The sequence below is a fragment of the Cyprinodon tularosa genome, unplaced genomic scaffold, assembly GCF_016077235.1.
Source record: "Cyprinodon tularosa strain WSP-4 unplaced genomic scaffold, ASM1607723v1 ctg508, whole genome shotgun sequence".
NCBI classification, from domain to species: domain Eukaryota; kingdom Metazoa; phylum Chordata; class Actinopteri; order Cyprinodontiformes; family Cyprinodontidae; genus Cyprinodon; species Cyprinodon tularosa.
Genome location: NW_024039239.1, coordinates 344,548 through 368,655, shown reverse-complemented (window position 1 = coordinate 368,655; position 24,108 = coordinate 344,548). Strand labels below are relative to the sequence as shown.

Sequence of the window (24,108 nt, the reverse complement as noted above, 5' to 3'; positions counted from 1 at the left end):
ACGGAGATCTAGTCCTATTGGCAGACATCCATTTAAAATGTAGGCAACGGCATGATAAAAGGTGGTTTCTACTTTTACTTTTATACTTTAAGTAAATTTACAAGCCTGTACTTTGTTACTTTTACTTGAGTAAAGAAGTTTAATCAGTACTTCCACTTTTACCAGAGTATTTTTTAACACAAGTATCTGTACTTTTACTCAAGTACGGAAAGTGAGTACTTTTGCCATCTCTGTCCATGGTGCATCTGTGGCCTTTGTGGATTTCTTTTTTTTTTTCGTGTGTGTCATCAAAGCTAAGCCACAACAATAACAGAAAAAATTGGGCATAATTGAGACAACTCATTGAAAAACTTTCTTCTTATGAATCGTTTTTTCTATGGAAGTATCTAAGAAGAATTTTTTGTTTTTTCCCCCCTTTATTTTTGTTTCGTTTATAAATATGTCCTCCTGAGCTTCACTAGGGGGCGGTATTACGCACCAAAACGCTTTTTCCAACCCTAATTATACCTCAACGGAGGGGAAGAGGAAGTTACAGGCGGATTTTTAAGGATTAGAGCCGTAAAGGCAACGAGAAGATTAGCATTAATCTTCTGGTTAGATCTAACGGACCCACTGACTCTGTTTTAGGCGTTTTATTCGGGGAAAAAGAGGGAAAGGTTCCGCGGAAACGAGAAGAAACGGACCGAAAGGCACCTACTGCGGTCGCCTTGGCAACAAGTGAGGCGTCTATTAGCAGTGGACAAGATGGCGGCGAAGCAGATCCACACCGGAGGATTTCTGCTGCTCTAGCTGCCTTTTTACCGCCCCGAAAGCCTTCAGAGGTATGCTAGCCTCCACCTCACCTCCAGGAAAATGGCGTCAAATTTATTTAAGATTTAAAAAGTTTACGCTTTTCTAACAGAATAAAACCAGTTCAGAATCAGAAATACTTTAATAATCGAGGGGTAAATTTCTTAATACTTAATTATATAGTAGAGGGAGGTGAGCGGGTTCTGTTTATAACCAAGGACAGTAAAGTTTAACAGCTTTTCTAATATTTCTATTGTTTGTTTTTTTTAGCAGCTGGCTCCTAAAGGGTCTGATAAAGTCCTGCTCAGTAAATTTGGAGATAAATCTGCTCACAGGTTCTCACTTCTTTAGGAAAAATAAATGACATTATCAGCGTTAATCTGTTGTTTTAAACCGACATAACTTAATAACTCCCCAGATAACACATCTCAAATAATATGGATTTAAAATAATGTTTCAAACCTGAAGATGGTGGAGTTTTCTTCCATTTTTGTCTCCGCCTTGATGTCCCATCCTGAACAGCAGCTACTTCCTGCTCAGAAACCAATTATTGTTTCATCAAATGTGGTTTAATTAGGGATGGTTAATGAACCATCAGGAGGACAAACTGTATTGATACTGTCACACAAAATACTGACACCTGCTGGACATTTAAAGACACTACAGACAGCTTATTGGACAGACTGAGCTGAATTGATTTGATGACCTAGAGCAGATAAGGGGTCACCAATTAAAAATCATCAACCAAAAAAGATCCAGAGACATGTTTAATTATAATCTGTTACTGTAAAAAATAATTTAACATTGAAATAAAAAGCAGGTTTTTATGCATCCATGATATACATTGAATAATAATAAAAAAAAAATAAAAAAAAATCAGAAGTGAACAACATTTGTTCAGTTTGGTATATAGACAATTTCCTGACTCACTTTTTCTTTTTTCTGTCTTAATGTTGGCAGGGGGCTTTATGCTGCCCTGCAAGGCTTTAAACCTGGTTTGAATGGAGACTAAGCCGTTCTAAAGCACATATCAAGGAGCTCATTTTGAGCCTGGATCCATATTTATTGTTGATTCTGTTCATGGTGGAGAATCCTGCTTCACAGCAGCAGGTTGAGCCAAATATCCTCTAAATGTTCAGGGTCATCTTTGAGCACCATTTCACTTTTCTTTCACCAGTTCACCACAGTTCTTCCAGCAGTCCACACTTTCTCTGCTCTCTTTTTCTCATCATCTTCTCCTTCTTTCCCATCGCCCGGCTTGCCACAGGTTTGCCTGCTGTGTCTAAAAGCAGCAGCAGCAGCAACCCAGACTGACAGCAGCTCATTGGCGCAAGTGAAGTTAGACACTGTCATCAGACAACATGCTGTAATTTCTAAGTTTTAAATCAGGTTGGGTCTGGATCCGGACCTGATCTAATGCTAAAATATTATTTAAGTTATTGTAGGTCATATTGTATTATTCCATATCTGTGTTTAAATTGAAAATATCATTTTTTTTAAACTTTATTTTTAGTTCTTGAACAAGGTCAAATACAAACAAGTAAGGACACATACAGTATATAGAGCTTTGTATTTTACACTGCATTACTGGTCTGAATCACAAGAATAAAAATAAATAACACATATAGACCAGGAGCCAGGGGCAGGGTTCACAGCTTATGATCAGAAGAGGCAGATATGTTTTCCAATTCACAAAAGTAATTTGTTATGAGCCTTTGAGTAACTTCCATTTTTCCCAGAGTCTCTCTCCTTTCTCCTTCTGGAGACGCAGGGAGAAAGACAATGTTTCAATTTCGTGAATCCTCAATGTAGGGGAGCTTGTAATCAGGGGTGGATTTACTATTAGGCAACACTAGGCAGCTGCCTAGGGCTCCAAGTTCCTGGGGGGCATGTATAGTTAATACAAGTATTCCTTATTTGTGCACATTAATTATGTTTTTGATCAAATTACTTTGGCTAAAATGCCATCAGAACGCTGATAATATTAAGTGTGTCTCAGCCAAGGAAGGAGCAATCAGCTAAGTGAGCTTAGTGCTTGGAAAAAATCTTTCATTCCTTTGGAGACAGCATGAAAAGTCAGCTGAGTACAAAACATAGAGAGGAAAACAAGGAGAAAAGGGACAAGAAGAGAGGGACACAACCTAGAACAGATAATGGATGTCCATTCTATTAACATTTCTCTATCTGTAGAATGGGGCTGTTTATGTGTTGTCTTCTCAATTCAGAGGGCCCACTGCCTGCCTTTGCCTGGGACCCCATATTTCCTAAATTCCCTGCTTGCAATGAAGAAAATCTTTAGTAAACATGTGTCACTCGAACTGTTTTCCAAAGTTCCATGAGGTGAAAGAAAAGTCCAACAATGTGTCCAGGGTTTCAGAGATGATCTGCTTAACATTGTTCCAAAAGACCTTTAATTTAGGACAGTAAATATGCTCATAATGTGCAGAAACCTTCCCACACCTTCTCCAGCAGGGCACCTGTGAACCACTTAACCTACATTTCTGCTTTGGCTTTATCAAAATCCTGATAAGGTTCTTTCAGCCAAAATCCCGCCTTTCTGTTGAGTTAGTAGTTGTAAATGTGTTTTTTTTCCACAGTTGAGACCGAACTTCCTCTAAGATTGTAATGTTGGCTTCCTTTTCCAACCGTTATCTGATATAAACTGTTGACCTCTTATTCATAGTTGTGGAATTTTGATAAAGCTTTAGTCAAATGATTCTTTACCCTTTGAAATAGCTAGCAGCGAATAGACATCAGGATTCCATTGAATGACTCTTGGTCATACTTGGTAATCTAAATGTAATGAGCATCCGAGGAACACATGAACACTAATGTTATATCAGTGTTTAAACTCTTAATGCAATAAAGCCTCTCTCTGTCTCAGTGGCTCATCAAGGCAGGCATCTCTCAAGTCTGGCTCTATAAGTTCCTAAACTCAAGAGAAATGTGTTGCAAAAGGTCTGTTTTGCAGCAGTTTGGTTCTGAAAAGTCACCAAAGGATTCTGGAGATTTGGGTCCTTTTGAGCCCAGATCTGAGCGTTCTTATAGCTGGTTATTCACCAAACTTGCCTTCTCTTCTCTGGTCATCGTGTCAAGATGAAATATGGACACTGGTTTCCCAATGTCCAAAAACCATGATCATGGCATAAGCCATAACAATAAGACAAAGACTTGATTTATCCCTGGATTTAACTCTAAGTCAGGGGTTATAAATTGAAAATAACTGATATTTTTAGATGCAGCCGATAAATTATGTGACATATAACATGAACATTTAGGGGAAACTGTGAATGAGGATGCTTGTTGAGTAGGATTTAAATCATATTTTTCAAATAATAAGTGCAGTAAAAACAGTAAATAAACTAAGAGTCAATTTGAAATGAACTTTAATTCATTTAAGTTGAGTGATAACTGAGAGGAAAAGGATGACACAACGAGGAAAATATAATAAAAACGAAACGGCTGAAACGCTCCTGTTCCTTTCAGGATGCTCCAAAATTTTTGATAATTTTAATGATAAACAGCAAAAATGAGACATTTTTTTTAGCAGATGCATCATGTCGACCGATACGTTTTTAAACCCAGTTTAGTGAGTCAGTCAGTTAGAAACAACTCCTGGATCGGTCACATGACGTCCCGGACACGACACGCTTCCGATACAGTGATTTGTAGTGATGGTGAGATAAAGCCTCGTTGAACCATTTGGCTAAATTGCTTCAATTGTCCCAATTTTAGCGATCTAGATTGGTTGTTTTTACTGCCAATTGTAATACGGCGGTAGCGAGGCTTCGGACGTCATTTATTTTTGATCGGGTTTTTTTGGCAATGATGTGTCTGGACCCAATACTAGGTTTAAAGTAGTAGGGAAATCATATTTAAATGTCTTATGCAGGCGAGTTACTTCTACGTCAGGTTGAACACCTAAATTCAGCCAATCATATATCAACGATAATCTGTCAATCAAACTTTGTTCAGTCATAGCATCTTGATTCATATGTTGCAGCTAATATATGCAACGGTTGAAATAAGAAATCAGAATAATTTCCTTTCCCATTGAGTTCCGTCCCAGTGTCCACGGGGATGGACTTCTGTGTCTTCAGCAGGCGTAGAGCTAACAGAACTGGCAGCGTTGCGAGGCAAGGGCTCAAACATGTACGGCTGGAAGCCTTCTACACCAAACCAAGCTTCTGCCGCCCTGGCGTCCTCTTCCACAACATCTTTGTCCCCGCTTTCCTCCTCTAAATAAAAAATGGATGACGGAGGAGACTCATCCACGACCTCCGACACTAAACTCTCCTCCTCTTGCATGTTTCCTCTGTCCATAGCGTTCCTTGACAGTGTCGTTTCTAAGTCACCAATTTAGTGCTACTTGGTCCCAATGGAATTTCCCATTGGGAACCTACTAGCACTAAGTTGCTCACTGGTTAGCAAGATGCTTCCGACAAACCGGCCATAGCCAAACTTGCTTGTGAACCTTCCACCACAACAATCCCGCCCCTTGATAAACGACCAATCAGATTCACTTTATTCACTCGTGTAAAGTCGTGCACCATTTTGGAGAATTCTGAAATGCAACGGATGGAACACCTGCTTCCCTATAACTTTAATAATAAAAAGTTGCCCTGGTTAGGACATCAACTTTGTGATGGTAACATTGATCCACTGTTTGGATTGACTGTAATGTCTTCTCTGCAGGTGTCTCCTGATCAGTAGCTCCTCCTGCTGTCATGTCTTCGCTGGAGTCCAAAGGAGACGGGGGGAAGTGGCTGGACGCCCACTATGACCCGGTGGCCGGTCTCTACACCTTCTCCTCCTGCGTGGACCTGGCAGACCTGAGCGGGGACGGCGACAGCCGCCTGGTGGTGGGGGACCTGGGCACCGGCTCGACCGGCATGAAGCTGAAGGTGTACCGCGGCACTGCGCTGATGAGCGAGAGCACCCTGCTGGACCTGCCCGCCGGCCTCGTCGCCCTCTTCATTGACCAGTTCGAGCCACGCATTCCCGTTGTTGCCGTGGCATCCGGACCCTGCGTCTACGTCTATAAGAACCTGCGACCATATTTTAAGTTCACACTGCCCACTCTGGAGATCAACCCTGTGGAGCAGGTGGGTAAATCCTCCGGGTTCAAAAAATCATTGTGTGAGATGATTGGGGCTGAAACAACTAATCAGATGAATCAATTATTAAAATAACCATCAACTAATTTAGTAATTGATTATTAAGCCCGGTACAGAGCCCAGCTGACACCAGCTGATGTTTGAAATGGTCAAAACACAGTCACATGGTGTTTTATCCACAGGCCATTCAAATGGGCCTTTAAAATTTCTAAAACATATTTCTATTTGATATTTTTGATTTGATAAATTATTTTTTCACAAATACTTTTTGTTTCGTAGCTTTGTAAACAAATAAAATGAGATATAAAATTCCACCTGAAATGTCTGAATCTGCGGAATTCACAACAGCAGGTATTCATTTTTAGCCCCGCCCCCTAATGTCCGCCGTCATTGGAAACTAGAGGCTCAGACCTTTCCAAGGAGGGGTCGGAGGTCATTATGTGACCATTTCAGGTGATGTAACCGGCATGCGTTACATAAGCTTGCTCTGTTATTTTCTATTCAGTTTGGTGATATTATTGGTAAATTTCAATGAAGCAACGACTAAATCTTAGGAACAAAGGCTTTGCCTTATGCAGAAAGTCTCCAATAATGGAAACCAGCACATTTGCCTGACCAGATTTCCTTTTATGAATGGAAGAAATGCATTTTTGCATAATTTTGGCACTTTATAATCAATCACATTCCCGCTTGAACCTACATGCTTCAACTAATTCAGTCAAAATGTGCTTGACTTCTAGTCAAGATGTGGATCTATAAAGTCTGTGGGTTCATTCAGAGTTCAACTGGGCTTTCATGGTGTTTATTTCTGGAAAAAATATTGGTGAGGCTTTTTTTTGTTTAATCACCTATGAATCAGACATGGTGGCATTTAAAATAGTGATTCCACCTGAAAAATATTCCTCAATGTATTTCTGTCATACAAATACAAACAATTGTATTTCCAATTTATAGTTTGGGAGCTGAACTTTCTTTAATTCACAGACGTAACTTCAGGGGAATTTCCTCCTAAGACCCTCCGGGCTTCAGGGGTTAACTGGAGTTTAGAGATTTTAAAACGTGTCTTCAGCTGACAGAGTGACCCATTTAGAACAGCAATTATTCAAAAGGTGCAAAAAAATATGTAAACATTTTGCATTTAAGATTTAAAAAAAAAACCTTTCTGTGAGTCAACATGCTCTATCCAGAAAGTTTTAGTTTCACTTGGTTTAATTTAGTAAAAAGGTCTTTAAGGAACCTTTGGCGATTCAATTATTAATCGAAAACTGATCGACAGATTATTGGTTTGCACAAGACTCTTTAGTTGCAGCCCTAAAGATGATTGATTAATGATGTCACCGGCTGCTGTGCTGTGATTGGTCAGGCCATGTGGCAGCAGGTGAGGGAGGGCCAAATCGACCCAGTGATGCTGAAGGAGATGCTGGAGGACGTCAGGAAGAAGGCGGACGTGCCACTGTCTGACCGCTCCCTCCGCTTCCTGTCGCTGGCGGCCGACGAGGTGGACGAGTTCGTCCAGCTGCATAAGCAGCAGCCAATCAGGCGGCAGGTAATCCTCAATAATGTGGTTTTCTGGCACAGAGATGATTCCCAGTCTTGATGCTGGATTCTGTCCCCAGACCGTCATCATCTGCATCGGGACCCTGAAGAAGAGCACCGCTGATGAAGATGGGATCAGCTGTTTGGTGATCGGTACGGAGAACGCCAACGTCTTCGTCCTCGACCCCGAGGCCTTCAACATCCTCAGCAAGGTCAGCTGGTTCTAAGCCGCTTTCATCCAACTTTCCGCTGATCTGAACAGTCTAAACTGGTTCCAAAGGGGATTTCTAAACCTGCTGGTGCTAACGTTAGCCCGTCCGCATCAGCCCTGGCTAGTTAGCCTCGGAGCTCTGCCGGTTGCCACAGTCCTCTCAACATCACAACCTTTTTAAAAATTACGCTCTTATGATCTTAAAACGTACTTTTATTGAACATCAGCAATAGAAAAGAGAACTTTTAACTTAATACTCTGAGCTCTGTGAGCGCTAACCTGGAAGCTGCTGCTGCCGCAGTGCATGCTGGGACAGCGGTCAGTCTGGAGAATGGACAAGTCTGCTCTGATGCATGCTGGGTAAAGAGGGAGGGGCCAGAACAACATCCTGGGACTTTGTCTGTTCTCGGTCTGCTTCTTGGGAATTCAAATAAGTCTGTGGTTGATGGCGTTTTTCGAGAACGCACAAGTACACATGATGAGAAACGGCCACTGATTTCATAGAAAACAGGAGATGCTTTTTAAGCTTTGATTAGCTAGCCGCATGTTAGCATTACTTTAAACCTTCCCTCCAAACATCTGTCTGTGATTCCAGATGTGTCTCCCTGCTGTTCCCACCATGATGGACGTCACAGGTCAGTTCGATGTGGAGTTTCGCATCACAGTGGCGTGTCGTAATGGCAGCATCTACATCCTGCGCAGGTGAGGAACGGCTGCTCTGGAGTGCGGCGGAGCGGCGGAGCTGGACTCTCATGGCTGTTTGTTCCGCAGGGAGTCGGAGAAACCAAAGTACTGCATCGAGCTGCCGTCCCACCCGGTGGGGCTGGTGAGGGTCGGGAAGAACGTGATCGTGGGATGCAGCGACGAGAGCCTGCAGGGCTTCACTCAGAAGGTAGAGACCTGATGGCAGGAAGTGATGTAAGAAACCCTCAGTTTGACACGCTGTGGTTGATTCCTCAGGGGAAGAAGCTGTGGAGGATCCCGCTGCCCGCTCCCATCACCACCATGGCCGCCATGGAGCTCCCCGCCAGGGGCCTCCAGGCGGTGCTGGTAGGCCTGGCGAACTGCCAGGTCCAGCTCTACAGGGACAAGAACCTGCTCAGCACCATTAAGACACCCGACGCCGTCACCAGCATCTGCTTCGGTCGCTACGGCCGGGAAGACGGGACCCTCATCATGACAACGAAGGGCGGGGGCCTCATGGTGAAGATCCTGAAGAGAACTGCGGCGTTCGACGAGCGAGACGGCGCACCCGGCCCGCCGCTAGCTCAAAGCGTCCGCCTCAATGTCCCCAAGAAGACCAAGCTGTACGTGGACCAGACGCTGAGGGAGCGGGAGAACGGGCTGGCCATGCACCGCGCTTTCCACATGGACCTGAGCCGCATGAGGCTGGCCGCCGCCAGAACCTACGTCAAGGTTCTGGAGTCCAGCCTGACCCCCATGTCCTGCAGCCTGTCAGAGCCGCTCAAGATGAACGCCGTAGTCCAAGGCCTGGGCCCATCCTTCAAGCTGACCCTCAACGTCCAGAACACGGCGTCCTGCCGGCCAGTCATGAACCTGGCCATCAGCTTCCTGTACGATGACAACCTGTACCGCATCAGGAACGCGTATATGAGGATTCCGCTGCTGGTTCCTGGACTCATCTACCCCATCCAGACGTTCGTGGAGTGCGTCAGCGACAAGGGCGTCTCTGACATCATCAAGGTCTTTGTGCTGCACGAGGAGAAGAGCGCGCCTCTGCTTACAGCTCACATCAACATGCCGGTCAGCGAGGGGCTGACGCTCAGCTGAGCCACGCCGGTTCTGTCCGACCCGATCCAGTCAACTGCTGGAGGACAGAATCTTCCAGCTCCCCTGATCTCTGCCACCGTCAGATCTGTAACGTCTTAGATCAATGCGTTCCTGCTGTTCTTTGTTAACGATGGCAAAGCTAATGCTTCAGACTTGAGGGCGACTTGCCCCAAAATCAACCAGACTTTCATTTTTAGATGTCTAATAGCATTATTTTGACCGTTTCCTGCTTATTTATCAGCTTTTTTTCTAAATCTGACTCGGTGGCGCCCTCCTCTGGTTGAAAATGGTTGCTGCATCTTTTTTTTCTTTTTTTTTGTCTTTGTGTTTATCAAATTACACAGTTAGCAGGTCTAGGCTTAAGGCAGGCAAGAATACAAAGATTACAAACAAACAAAGTTCAGCAGATGACATCATATGAATTAATAATAATGTCTTTAAGGCTTTGAATCAGTGCAGCACTTTGAAAAAGCCAAATATGGAGATAGATTGGCAAAGAAACATTAAATCTGGAAAATGTACCACTGTGGATCTGATTTGTGGTCTTAAAACATTTGACAAAATCTGTATAGTTATTGGCTTGCTTTGGTGGCACAGTGGTTAGCGTGCGTCATCCATGTACAGAGGCCTTACTGGCTGGTTATCCTCCAGCAGCAGTGTGTCGCAGTGAGCTTGTTGCAGATATTTTTGATTTATGCTCAATATTGCAGCGTGGTCTGCGCTATGTTATTCCACGCCACAATGCAAGAGGGACAATCAGGAACTAGCTGTGGGTCATAATACGGCCGAGGCGATGAGGAAGTGGGAAGTTTGTTCTACAACGGAGGGACATGAGGGCTAAAAAGAGCAGGGATTCAGGTGGAAAAAGGGTCCCAGCGTTCTCGCGCACCTCCCTCTTCTAGCTGGTCCACCAGTTGTTTTCCACAATGGAGGTCAGACAAACAAAACAAGCCGGTAAGGAACCAAACAGGAAATATGCATAGAGTAGAGCGGTTGTAGAATTGACCGATCAGAGGCGTCCTGTCTGTCTACAGTCACCTATAATTTGGGGGAGGTGCAGCAGAATGTCTGTGGAATGGGCGGGGCATATCTGCGACATCTACGCAGACGACCTGGTTTCGACGCAGACGACCTGGTGAGCTCGGTTTGAACCGACCTGTGGTCCTTTGCTCCATTTCTCTCCCCCTCTCTCATACCCCCTTTCCTGTCAGCTTACTGTCTAGAAAACAAGCCACCAGTGCGATAAAAAGCTAAAAAAAAAAATAAAACTATATAGTTATTATGTAAAGTTAAAGAGTTTCCTATTTTCAGTTTTGTTTTATATCAAATATCTTTTCTATACGTTCGGATATGAATGGTTCCAGCAAGCACATCTGGGGGATCACAGAGTGTTGGACTGTTATCCAGAAAACATCTGGACTGCATCCAATCGCCACTATTGGCTAAGCTGGGGATGTGATGGAATTCAGGAGAACAATTCAGTTTATTTCAAGGCACATTCCAGTTCACCAGATCATCCATTCAGATTGATTCAAGTTTTCTATCTAACGAAAACCAGCTGATTGCATCGACTCATTGACTCTTCAGCAATCCTTCACATTCAGCATGCTTGTAGCGACAGTGGAGAGGAAAAACTCCCTTTGAACAGGAAGAAACCTCCAGCAGAACCAGGCTCAGTGTGAGCGGCCATCTGCTGAGGCCGACTGGGGTTCAAGGAGACAGAAGCAGACATAGAAAAAGAAGCATAGATACAAAAGGCAACTGTTAACCAGCTCCACAGGCGGCCCTGTCCAGGAGAGAAACAGGACTACACTGAAAAACAGGCAGATCTCCAACATCTAGAAACAAAGGTGTTGATGGCAGCAGCACAGCTGATATTTCTCTCCAGGATGGAGTCACAGCCAAACAGGAACAGACCAGATGAAGCTACTATGAGAAAAAGCAGAGAGAGCAGAACGTTAATCAGCAGGGCAATCAATTGATTTTTGTCCATATGGGAAATTTAAATAAACCAATGTCTTTATACATTTTTAAGGTTGATATAAAATAGTAAATCCATTAAAACTGGATTAAAAACAATTCTGCATCAAGTTACACAGCTCCTTAACAGTTAAAATGTAATAAAAAAAATAACATCTGAGATTTTTAAAAATATTTATGAAGGTCAGCCATCCTTAAAAGTCCTTAAGTAGTTTTTGTGGGTTTTAAATCTCCAGTGGATGATGACGCTGTCATCGGGTCTCATTCTATCGCGTAGCGACACTATGATGGAGGCTGCTCTCCTGGTGATTGGCCGGTCCCATTGATTCAGAGTCGCAGCATGAAGTTATGTCTGGAAGGAGCTACGCTGGTTTCTTTTCAAAGGACCTTAAAATGAATATCCTGGTTTTTAGTGGTTTAATATATAGACCAGGTTAGAGAAGCACTTTGGGCTGTTAGAGCTTTACTTTCATCACAATCATTTACATGAATGAAATATCACTTTGTTTAGTTTTTTTTTTTTTAATCAAGTTTGATGTAGATCTGGCCAATCTTTCTGCCATAATATTTACTCAACACTAGATGGCCTCAGTGAGCATTCAATGCTAAAATGCATCCAGAATTAAACTTTTGGTAACAGATTTGTTAAAGATCAGTAGACGAATAGAATAGAATAGAATAGAATAGAATAGAATAGAATAGAAAATCCTTTTACTGTCCTACAATGGGAAAATTCTGGTGTTTACAGCAGCAAAACAGATTTTAGAAAAAAGTTATTAGTAATGTAGGCTATGAATATATACGGAGTGAATTTTGTTTCAGTATTACTGTTAGCAAAAAGCAGGTTTTGTAAATGGAAATTTGAAAATGGAAAAAAAAAAAATGCAGTCCAGAAATGAAACTTTGAAAAACTTATGAATCATAAAAGAGGCTTTGAGAGCAACTTTTCTCTTTTTTATAGGTTTTATTTTCTTCAAATTATTATTACTTTTTATTATATAATTTTTGTATTCTAATTCACATTTAGATTTTTTTTCAACTTTCTCTTTTTCAGATTGAGTTTTATTTATTGCATTCTTTACAGATTACATTCATGTCACTTCCAGTCAACGCTCTTTCTTGACCAATTAAAATGTTGTTACTAATGTCCAGTAGACCAATAGAAATGCGTCTTTTCTCCTCACTCTAGAGGAAGACCCGCCCCCAGAAAGGGAGATAATGAGGTATAGAAAACAGAATTTAAAAAGAATGTAAGACACGATGTGAAAAAAGAAATTTGAAAATCAATCAAAACAAAAATGTGAAAAAAAATTGTATTAAAAAATACCATCTGAGAAAACAACAGTAAAAAGCTACTTAAAAAAAAGTTTTCATTTGGTAGTTCAACATCAACGTTACATTTATATTTTTACTTCTTTTTACAAAACGTGTTCCTCACTTTTAACAATAATGGAGCAAAATTAATTCCATAAATTTAAGAGACTGTAGCTATAAACATAATTTTTATGTATAAAGGCTTTGAATATTACGGTTACTAATGGTCCTGATTAAAAGCTTAATGAATTTGATGTTAACCAAAGCGTTGGATTCCTCAATAAAATGATTTCACATTAGTTTGTTCTCAGTTTGTCATTTTTTCTGAAAGCTGTTAGAATAAAAACCACAAAAATCTTTAAAGGGAAAAACTATTTGAAAGCAGATGCAGGATCTGGAGTCATCTCTGTTTCATGTATTTGATCTGCCACTCAACCAGGTGAGTCCAATCTGGTTTAACCCGTGCAGATTGGAACAGGCGCGCTGGAAGCTGTTTCAAGCGAGGGGGGCTGATGGCTGGGTTGGAAAACACGTGACGTCATTATGTTGAGGGCTGTGGCTGACGTTTTTAACATAATATTGTAGGCCTACATTTGTCGCCACAAACTGCCATTTAAAATGCATCGGAACAAAGCATGAACGTTTTAAACTTTATATCTTCTCTTTTAATCATTCAAAATTGATTGTCTGCCTGGCTGTGTGTTTCGTGGACGGGGCCGCCTTTTACAACTACTTTTTGTATCTATGCTTCTTTTTCTATGTCTGCTTCTGTCTCCTTGAACCCCAGTGGGCCTCAGCAGATGGCCGCTCACACTGAGCCTGGTTCTGCTGGAGGTTTCTTCCTGTTAAAAGGGAGTTTTTCCTCTCCACTGTTGCTACAAGCATGCTTAGTGTGAGGGATTGCTGAAGAGTCAATGAGTCGATGCAATCAGCTGGTTTTCCTTAGATAGAAAACTTTGAATCAATCTGACTGGATGATCTGGTTGAACTGTAAAGTGCCTTGAGATGACATGTGTTGTGAATTTGGCGCTATATAAATAAACTGAATTGAATTGAATTGAAAACAACAGCTCGCAATCAACAGGAACAGGAATACTTGAATGAAACATGGCCTAAATATAGCCTAAACTGAGCATTGAATGTCTTGAAAGTCCATTTGACTATGGATATGGGGAATGATTTCATATCTGAAACAAAAAACACACACACACAAAAAAAAAAAAAAAAATTCATATTTTATCACTTAATAGCTTAATACAGACATAATATTTAGTGATATGCAGCTTTATTTTAGCGTATAGGGGAATTAAAACCATTTCTCACCTTGAAATAGTCAGAAATACGTTTCTGCTGCCTATTGCTAGCCATGCCTAAACGAATGTGAGGTGACGGAAGGACTTCCGGGGGAGTAGCCTTTTTTTTTTTATGAAATATTAAAATAATGAATCATTAGTTTATATCTTATACACAGCCCATCATTTTAATCCCATATCAAACTCAGTCTTTTAAAAAATAAATACATAAATAATTTCATGTTTTTAAGTACAATATTATGTTACTCCACAGCCCCCCACCATGGGGGGCTGATGCTATGACGAGGGAGGCTGCAGCCCCCGCAGCACCCCCCTTCCCGTGCCACTGGATTGGAAACGGAACAAATACATGACATAGAGATGACTTACTGACTCCAGATCCCCCGTCTGTGGTGGGAGGTTCTGATTCTGATGGACCGCAGCCTCCCGCCACAGGGAAGAGACTGTGACAGTTTGTGTCCAGGGAGCAAGGGCTCGACTGCAGTCTTTCCTGCTTGCCTTTGGGTCCTGGAGGTGTACAGTTTCAGCCAAAGCATGCAGGCGTTACAATACTTCAAATTCTTACTTCTCACCATAAGAAAAAAACAAAACAGCCCCATGTCATGCATTTAGTGAGGATTAAAAAATTTGGTAAACTTGTATAACCCAACAGGACGTACAAAAAAGTCTGATGGAGCCATGGGCCCTGTTCGAAAACCTAGGACGCATCCTTAGAAGACCGGATTCGAAGGCCGATTACGTCATAGCGCGGCGCCGAGGTCTGGTCGGATTCCAAGAGTCCTCGTTATGCGACCTTAAAATGCGTCCTTCTTTTTGCCCGATTTGAAGGACGGGTCCGATGTATCCTCGGTATTCTTGGATATCCCAGGATTCATTGCGAGACCAAGCAAGCCGTGATCAGAGGAAAGGTTACTTGGCGCCGAACAGTGGTGAAAATTGGAAGTTCAGTTTAATATAATACAACTCTGTGAATAGTTCCGTCTGAAATGAATGAAAATAGTTGTTTTAATGGTTACTGAGTCATATATGTGGCGGTAATGTTTGGTTTATCTAAAGGTTTTAATCTGTTACTGTGTAAATGGGTTTCGCTGGAATCTAAGGACAGATACTAATATATTTGCAGGGTGGGGACTATAAATCTGATAGGATTTTTATCTTTTTATTGCTATTTTGCACAATATGCGTAACTTTGTATTTTTTGTTGTTGAATATTAGAGATTTTGCAGATATATTTTTTGTAAATATATTGTTTAGATTTACTTATATCTTTCTACCCCTTTTATAGAATAGAATAGAAAATCCCTTTATTTTCCCACAATGGGAAAATTTACAGCAGCAGGAAGATTATTGAAAATGGTCACACAAATGAGGACCTTAGAAAAATGTATAAGAATAATATAATAGGGAAGAGTTAAAATATAAACAATATAATTCTGTAAAGTGCTTTAACAATATAAAACTGGAGAATAAATAACCAATATGCAGCTATGGACATTTTTACAGTAATGGATATTTGAAAATAGCAGCAACATCAGAGATGTGCAGAATGACAGCAGCAGGTTATTTAACTGACTAAGGTTTCTATCATTATATTTGATTTGATTTGTTCCTGCTCCCGGTGGTTGGAACATTTATTCCACTCTGGGTTCTTGTTAATGTAGTTTTTGTTCACTTTAATTTAAAAAAGAAATAAATAAACACACAGTTTTGAAAACTTCGGTTTTCATTCTTTTCCTGCTTTGTGTGTCAACTTTCACGGTTGCTAAGCAACAGAGCATACGGCGGAAAAACCCGCCAAAGGGTAGACCTGGTCGAATTTACAGCCAAAACTCTTCCGGTCTCCTTATTTTCAAGGACTTCGAAGGATCCAGTCTAGGTAGACCGCGTCCTTGGAGGACCCGTCCTAGGTTTTCGAACAGAGCCATGGTCCAAACCCCACAGAAAGTCGGCCATTTTGGATCAAAATGCCATTTTCTGTTATTGTCGTAAATGTTGTATCTCAGCAAATGGCTACTGTAGCTTTTGAGTTATAGACTTCAAATTCACTGTGCATGGACTTTAGGCATAAGGGATTAATAGTTTTCAAACCAAATTTTCTACATCAAAGCATGTGGGCGTGGCCAAGCATCAAAATCTGACTTCCCGCCATACAGCATCATGGTTTTATAACCTCAATAAGCAAAGTTGGAGGAGTTCATTTTTTCTGTTTCACCTTGGAACAACCTTAATTTTAAAGAGTTTGAAATTATCAGTTTAGTCCCGCCCCCTGAGATCAGGAAGTCCCATGTTTCACTGTTGAACAGCGGTGCGGGGGTCCCGGGTCACAGTAGGCTGAGTTGTGTTGTGCTGCCCTCAACACTCAGCGCCGAATGCGCCTTTAATTTGATATTATTGGAAAGGTTAGGGCCCTTGGGATGAAACCATCTTTAAGGGGTCTTTAGAAGAAAAAGCAAACTACATAAAAACTCATCAAAGCAGAAAGATAAACCAGGAAACCAAACGTTTGAGTTGCATGTCTAAATCATGTATTCTTTAAATTATTAATTATTAATACATTTAAAAAAATAAAGTCCGGTCAGCAAGGAATAATCAATGGATCATTATTTATACCTAAAACTGATACTAAGCAGTGATTTAATGAATTTAGTGTTAATGAGTAAAAAAAAAAAATAATAATAATTTTCATCGCGATCACTGTGTCTGGGAGTGGCCATTTTTGCCCAAATATAGTAACCCCTCCCTCCTGCCATCTTCCAGCAGTGACGTCACGGTGCAGTAAGCCTAGCGCCATTCTCCCCGCTTTACAAGCTAAATCAATGGGAACTACTAGACACATCTGCAATCAACAACAATTATTGAAGATTTCCAGAGGACTTCACCATTGAAATTCTATAGTGAAAAAAAAAATAGTTATTCCACCTTTCTGATTCCTGATCCTCCACGGACGGGTTTTTATCGTTGGATTGCCAACTTACAGAGGGAGGATTTGCCATCGAACTTCTGGCCAGAGAAAAAACACGTAATATGTAGCCAACATTTGGAAGAAGAATGTTTTCAAGATGATTTGGATAATAGTGCATTGTGACAAACACCAGATACAGCACTGGGACTTGATCAACAGCCGATACCGCACCGTGACGTCACAAACCAGTAGGTGGCAGTAGTGTTCTTTGACAAACATGGATGCCTCCAGTAAAGCACATTCAATGAAAATTACTCTGAATTAAAAACACTGATCATTTATTGAACAGGATGGAATAATTTCATATTAAAAGAACTTTCAGAAGTTTGATTTCTGAATATGAGCGGACTTTTCCTGTAAATGACCGTGATTAATACATGTAAATGTTTAAGAGGGAATAAACTGACATAAACAGTAATGTATGTAATGTGGGAGATTAGAATATGTGGTTTATCCCTTTCCTTAGTGAGAAAATAAAACAAGTTTCAAAATAAATGTCATCTTGATTCCATTAAGAGCACCAGAAGGAACTTGAGCTGAACGAAGGAAACCAAGATGCTTTAATACTGGGGAGAATGAATGAAAACAAGTGAGTCTGGTTCCAGGCATGCAGAACAGCTGGAAAAGCTGAGGGAAGGAGCCTTATTAATAAAAGAGCAAAGAGGGAGCTACATGTTGTAGAGAAATATTACTGAGAACTGAAATTCAATTCAGTTTATTTCTATAACACCAATTCACATCATGTCATCTCAATGCACTTTACAGTTCACCAGATCATCCAGTCAGATGGAAAGAAGAAGTTAATTCAATACTGAGAAAAAAACATCCCAAAACTGAGAAAACTAGGAAAGTCCATATGAGTCATGTGGAACTAACCGGTTTATGATCATTAATCTGGTTTAATGTCAGTTTAGCTGATTGTCAACATTTCATAAAACTCCAAAGGTTGGGATTTTCCAAAGCTGATCTCGGTCCACCTAAAAAAATCAGTTCAGTTCTGGTTAAAATAGCAAGAATTCACAGCAGATTAAATCTGAACGCTCTTTAAAAAAACAAAATAAAACAAATACAGAAATAAAAACATAGATTCCAGCATAATCCATTAGAAATCATGTAGACAAAACAGCCTGGCAGCAATCCTTCCACCTGATGCTGCCTGAAGCAACAGCTGTGATGAAATTCTGAACACAAACATGGCCTCCCCAGAGGTCCAATGACCTCTGACCTCCAACAGACGCTCTCTGCTGTTGAGAAATACTAAAAACTTCTGAGCGTGCTTTCACTCAGGATTCTGCCTATAAAACCAACGACGAAGACCAAAAACTCCACATCTGGATCCGAAACATCAAGATCCAAATATGAGACAAGTCATCGTTTTGCTGGGTGAGAAAATTATATTCTGTTGTTTATTTATTCATTCGAGTTGTTGAAATATTTTATTCTATCCGTTAAATGTGTTTTAACTACAGGAAGCTGTAATGTTGACTGATTGGCTATGAAAGAGCAACACAAAGTTTTTTTAAACAGAAACTTGCTACCTGCTCCAGTATGGAGTGAACTTTGGTCCAGTATTCTTGCGAGCATATTACACATTTCATAAATCGAAATTTGGAAAATAAAAAATGCGATCCAAAAAGGAAACTTTAAAAACTCCTTTGTACAAGGAAAAAGTTTAGTTGAGCTGAGTTATACTATTTGCTCACATTTTTATTTTTTATAATTTTTTTCTTTCAGTTTTTTCTTTATGTTTTTACAATCTTATTTTTCAAATGTGTTTTTTTTTTCAGGCTGATTTTTGGGATTGCATTCTATTTAAATAGCATTTTTCAGATCATATTTTCTTCTGCTGGAAGTTAGCAACATTTTGATTGTTCAAGTTCGAGCTTTTGCATCAGGCTGGAGGTGGAGAAAACTGAGCTGGAAAAGAATGAAAAAAAGAAATATGAAAAATTTTATTAAAATAAAAGTTTCATTTCTAGATTATCTTTTCTTCAAATATCCATTTACATAATTTTTTCTTTGCATTAATAATGGAACCAAATTCATTCCATACCCCTGGAACAAAATTGTCAAATGTTTTGAGGCGACTCAAATGAAAAACCAAGCAGTTAAGGCTATGCCTGCTGCAGCCTTAGCTGATCATCTGAACTGCAGGTGAGACTCCAGCTAAATGCTTCTGTGTTGCAGTCGTTCTGTGCGTCTGTGACGGCGTGGAGTTTGGTCAGCTCTGTCAAGGAAACCCCAGCAACAGGAGGAGGACATCCGACAGATATGGCCAAGGACACTACGGAGCCAGTCGGTGAGACCAATATTACAGTGTGTGTGGCATGCTCTGTTAGTGTTATTTCTGCGCTGTAATCATATATCACACATATAAATGGTTGTTCTGGACCAAAAGGAGGCCTGATACTCTGAAGCAACGTGGGGAGTTGTAATATTTTGAAGTAGAGGAACCAAATACAAGCAAGAAGTTGAGGAAGATGAACTGAGGACAAAATGGAAAGTGAAACCTTAAGTACAGGGAAAACAGGAGCAAACAGTAGAGCTAAGGAGAAAACGTAGGGTGCAGAAGGTCAACTAATTAAAAGGTCTGGATGAGAGAGAAATTGAAAAAAGGTGGAAAACTAAAGAAATTTATCTAAAAATCTTTAAAAACTGAATAAACAAACAACTGCACGTGCTTGTTTACAATTATTCTTATTGCCACATCGACAGACAGGACCCTGTCAAAAAAAATAAAAAAAATTAAGACAATAAACACAACCATCTAGGAATACCAAGAAATAAGAAAGATAAATAAACTAGGAAATATGGTAAACCCATATTGGTAGAAATAACAGAATATGGCAAGACCCAAATGGCAAAACTAATAAGAGCCTTAAGTAAAATTAATAACATGAAATTCTTAGAGTAGAAATTAAACCTGGCAAAGAAATTCTCTGTAAAACTGGAAAGATAACATTAAAAAAACATCAAATTGCAGGTCTGTCTCCCCCCCAAAATACTCCTGGATCAGCTTTTCTGATTGGTTGATGCTCTGGCGTCCAGCAGCAAAAGCTTGATTTTTATCTGTTAAAAAGACCTAAACAGTCAGTGTACTAAACTATAATGTGTTAAAGGTTAATAATGTGTTTCCTGAGAATATAAATGCATTAAAATCATTCTTGTTTTATCTGTTCCCGATCTGTGAATGAAATGGGATCCTACGCTACTCCCAGGAGCTAACTTCATCCGCTTTGCATTTAGACATAAATCTAGTCTTTTTGAGTTTTATGTTTTCCTTTCATGTTAAAGGAATAGTACACCCAAAACATGATTAGCCTTCATTTTCTACTCACCCCCATGCTGAACAACACTCTGGAGTACTTTTTTGATATCTCAAATGCATCTGGAGATCTGGGAGGCTTCTTGCTGTCTGCTGACATTCAAATAATGGAGGTCTATGGCGCCAGAGGCAGAAAGGTCCATAAAAGTCCACAAAAAACTTGTCAATATTCCTCCATACTGCTCGTCCAATGTAATCCAAGTGTCCTGAGTGGGTAGCATCCAGAATTTACTCGAAACGAAGTCATTTAGAATGTTTTTAGAGCATAAACAGTAGTGTATAGGATTTCCTGAAAGCGCACGCCTGCGCGTTCATGACGCTACGGAAACCGCGGCAGACCAAACCAGATGAAAGTGCGCATTCAGCGTCTGCTCTGCCAATAATGCAAGCGTAGAAGAAGAAATGTGCTGTTTACCTGTGCAAAGAAAGAAACAACGAAAGAAAAATGTCTGAGGACTTCAGTGTTGAGGAAGAGCATGAGTTCTTTGCCGAGCTGAATGCGCACTTTCATCTGGTTTGGTCTGCCGCGGTTTCTGTAGCGTCGTGAACGTGCTTTCAGGAAATCCTATACACTACTGTTTATGCTCTAAAAACATTCTAAATGACTTTGTTTCGAGTAAATTCTGGATGCTACCAACTCAGGACACTTGGAATACATTGGACGAGCAGTATGGAGGAATATTGACACGTTTTTTGTGGACTTTTATGGACCTTTCTGCCTCGGGCGCCATAGACCTCCATTATTTGAATGTCAGCAGACAGCAAGAAGCCTCCCAGATCTCCAGATGCATTTGAGATATCAAAAAAGTACTCCAGGGTGTTGTTCAATGAAGGCTAATCATGTTTTGGGTGTACTATTCCTTTAACATTATGGTATACATTGCGTAATCTAAAGAAAGAAACAGCTAAAAGGCAGATAAACATGGTTTAATCAGATGCTGCTCTGATCATGTCGCAATGATGACGTCAGAGATGTTTAATGAAGAAAATGTCTAAAGCTTTAGAAGCATCAGAATTGTCTTACAAAAGTTGTAAAATCTTTTTAAAGATGTTTATTGAGATTCTTAAGAGAGTTAAAGATAGAAATAAGTCATTTTAGTATCATAATTCTGTTATTTATGGAAACATGGATGTATATCTGGTTGCACATGCACAGGACGGATCGGGTAGCGACAGCCAGAACGCGCCGCTGGTCCTGTCAACGCCGTCCCCCATAGACTTTAAATTTACATCAGACACTTTGACGCTGAAAAGGCCCCGAGGTGAACACAACATTATCAATTATTTCTTTTTGGGGGTTTTCACGCTGACTTTTCCTCATTATTTCTACACGTCGCTGCAGTCGGCTACCTCCTTTTTTACTTCACTGTAAATACGCAGGGAGAGATTTATTTGCTAGCAAACTGAGCAAAAACAAAGTGTAAATCATACGCCAGGGGTCATGATAAACTTTCAGAAAAACTTTGTATCCAACATTCAATAACAATCTGAAGCTACTAATGCAAACACGCTACTCTCTAAAATGATTGATAGATGCAGCTCTGCATTTGGGTTCAAGGTTAGAGGCGCGTTCAAACTGAGGTTTTGCCAACATATCGGATCTGTGACGCTGTGTCTGGATGCCTGAGGCAGCTGCTAACAGCTGGACATCTGCTGCTTTCAGGGGAGGCAGACTTCACAAAGGTGTGGACATCGAGTGCAGCGACGGATCCGTCGTCTACGCTCCGTTTGACGTCACCCTACACGGAAAAGTCATAGTCTACAACGACCGTTCCAAGGCAGCCATCAATGAGGGCATCAACCTCAGAGGAGAGGGTGGGTCTATCAGACAGGCTCTTCACTGAGGCGCTTCTGATCCTGGTTCTGATCCTAGTTCTGATCCTTGGCTGATTTATCCTGCAGGTCACTGCTTCAAGCTGTTCTACGTGAGGCCGGACAAAACCACCGGATCGGTGACGAAGGGGGAGCGTATCGGAACCATGCTGCCCATGCAGAGTGTTTACCCTGGAATTACGTCACATGTCCACATCCAGATGTGTGACAAAAGTGACCCCACTGCTATGATTTTTTAGTAGGACCAGAGCCATGTCCTGTCACACCAGTCCAACCAGTCCATAGGATTCAGGATTCATAACTGAGTTATAAAGGATTATTCTGAATGGTTCCTTTTATTTAGAACATCTCAGGTTTTTAATTTGACTTTCACCAGGTTTTGGAAACTTGTTTTATGTAATAAAATATTACAGATAATACCCAGAAATGAAACTTTAAAAACTCAAAAGGTTTTTGAGTGTTTGTTGTTTACTCTAATTATATTTTTTACAGTTTTTTTTTTCAAATATATGTTTTTCAAATATCACTTTTTCAGATTTTGTTTTACAAATGACATGGTTTGCACATTGAAAATATGTAAAAAAAAAACAAAACAAAAAAAACCTCTATTATAAAAACTGAAATAAAAAACTGATATTTGGGAATAAAATATTAAAAAAGAAAAAAATAGATATGAATAGAATTGAATAAAATGATGTGGAAAAACTAGAATCTGAGAAAACATATATTGAATGTTATTATCGTTTTTGTTTCAAGCAAAGATCCCATTTTGTGAATGGAAATTTGAAGATTAAACAAAACAAACAAAAATGTTGTCCATTATTTTTTTTTTAGATTTAAATTTTTCAAATTCTATTTTTTATAACTTAAAAAGTTTTGTTTTACAGATTTAATCTTTCTTAAATTTCTCTTTTTCAAATTGAGTTTCACAAATCTCCTTATTTTTAAACTGTGTAATCCAGAGGCCTGTCCCACCAAGCGAGCTCAACATTTTTCTTCCAGTTTATCCAGTTTAATCCCCAACAATCAGGATCGGTGGTACCAACAAGTGGCTTCAAGCCAACTGACCAATCACAATCATGAGCGCAGAAGGCAGAGCGCCGTATTTCTGCTGAAGAACAAAAAGTCATATGACAGAAATACAAAGAGGAAAAAAGTCTCAATGAAGAGTCAAACATGGTGGGGGCAGGAAAGAGACGCCAAATATGGCGGCAAAGGATTGCTGACTGCGTTAATGAGGAAGTAACACATCAGAGTCATTGAACACAGCCTGCATTCCAATAACAACAGATTAATGGCGTTCCCCTTTGGGGGGAAGAGGATGAAAATGAAACAGAAACATCATTGATTTGGTTAGTTGGACTTTATTCATCAACTGCATCTGGACACTTGATGCACTACTGGATAGACAGTTTTCAGCATCCCTGATGGTGAACATAAAGCTGCTGGTTGCCTAATACGGCCATGGAGTCTGTGGTACAGTGAGGGCTGCACTGCTGCAGTCGCTCTGCAACATATGGTTCTAGGATCTGGTAGGGGTGTAAATCACATCCATCATGGCGATTCGATTCAGTATCGATTTCCTGACCCAACGATTCGATTATTTTCGATACTCAAGAATACACCACGATTCGATTCGATTCTATTCGATTAATCGTTTTTTTTTTTTTTATTATTATTTTTTTTTTTACACCTTACAGGCTAAACAAAGTTTCAAGTTTGAAATAAATCAATGAAAGCTGTAATATCATTATGCATTTTCTTTAGAAACAACAGCAAATAACAGAAGTAGAAAAGTTGCATCAAAAAATACTACAAAAATACTGCACAATATCAGTGTAATGAGTTCAATGCAATACCTCGGCTCCAGAGAAACTGTCCAACATATTTTTTTTAGAATGTAATAAATATACTCAGGAAAGAGAGATGTTGCTTAG

General features: G+C 40.3%; 2 protein-coding genes across 2 annotated transcripts; both read left to right on the top strand.

Annotated features, from left to right (window-relative positions):
- Positions 1-501: 501 nt before the first annotated feature.
- Positions 502-9,973, top strand: bbs1 (Bardet-Biedl syndrome 1). Its single transcript, XM_038303192.1, has 7 exons — positions 502-821; positions 5,485-5,894; positions 7,270-7,452; positions 7,523-7,654; positions 8,249-8,355; positions 8,425-8,545; positions 8,614-9,973. Exons 2-7 carry the CDS (start codon positions 5,517-5,519, stop codon positions 9,442-9,444), a joined length of 1,752 nt encoding a protein of 583 aa, XP_038159120.1. The 5' UTR covers positions 502-821; positions 5,485-5,516; the 3' UTR covers positions 9,445-9,973.
- An 8,263-nt stretch (positions 9,974-18,236) lies between these two features.
- LOC119795283 (leukocyte cell-derived chemotaxin-2-like) lies at positions 18,237-22,619 on the top strand. Its single transcript, XM_038303190.1, has 4 exons — positions 18,237-18,396; positions 19,201-19,312; positions 22,002-22,153; positions 22,241-22,619. Exons 1-4 carry the CDS (start codon positions 18,372-18,374, stop codon positions 22,408-22,410), a joined length of 459 nt encoding a protein of 152 aa, XP_038159118.1. The 5' UTR covers positions 18,237-18,371; the 3' UTR covers positions 22,411-22,619.
- The last annotated feature ends 1,489 nt before the right edge of the window (positions 22,620-24,108 follow it).

Excerpts from the sequence above, each read along its gene's own strand:
- LOC119795283 (XM_038303190.1), top strand. The coding sequence starts at position 18,372 with ATGAGACAAGTCATCGTTTTGCTGG. Across the intron at positions 18,397-19,200 it reads ACAAGTCATCGTTTTGCTGG|TCGTTCTGTGCGTCTGTGAC; the intron begins GTGAGAAAATTA and ends TCTGTGTTGCAG. Across the intron at positions 19,313-22,001 it reads GGACACTACGGAGCCAGTCG|GGGAGGCAGACTTCACAAAG; the intron begins GTGAGACCAATA and ends TGCTGCTTTCAG.
- bbs1 (XM_038303192.1), top strand. The coding sequence starts at position 5,517 with ATGTCTTCGCTGGAGTCCAAAGGAGACGGGGGGAAGTGGCTGGACGCC. Across the intron at positions 5,895-7,269 it reads AGATCAACCCTGTGGAGCAG|GCCATGTGGCAGCAGGTGAG; the intron begins GTGGGTAAATCC and ends GTGATTGGTCAG. Across the intron at positions 8,546-8,613 it reads TGCAGGGCTTCACTCAGAAG|GGGAAGAAGCTGTGGAGGAT; the intron begins GTAGAGACCTGA and ends TTGATTCCTCAG.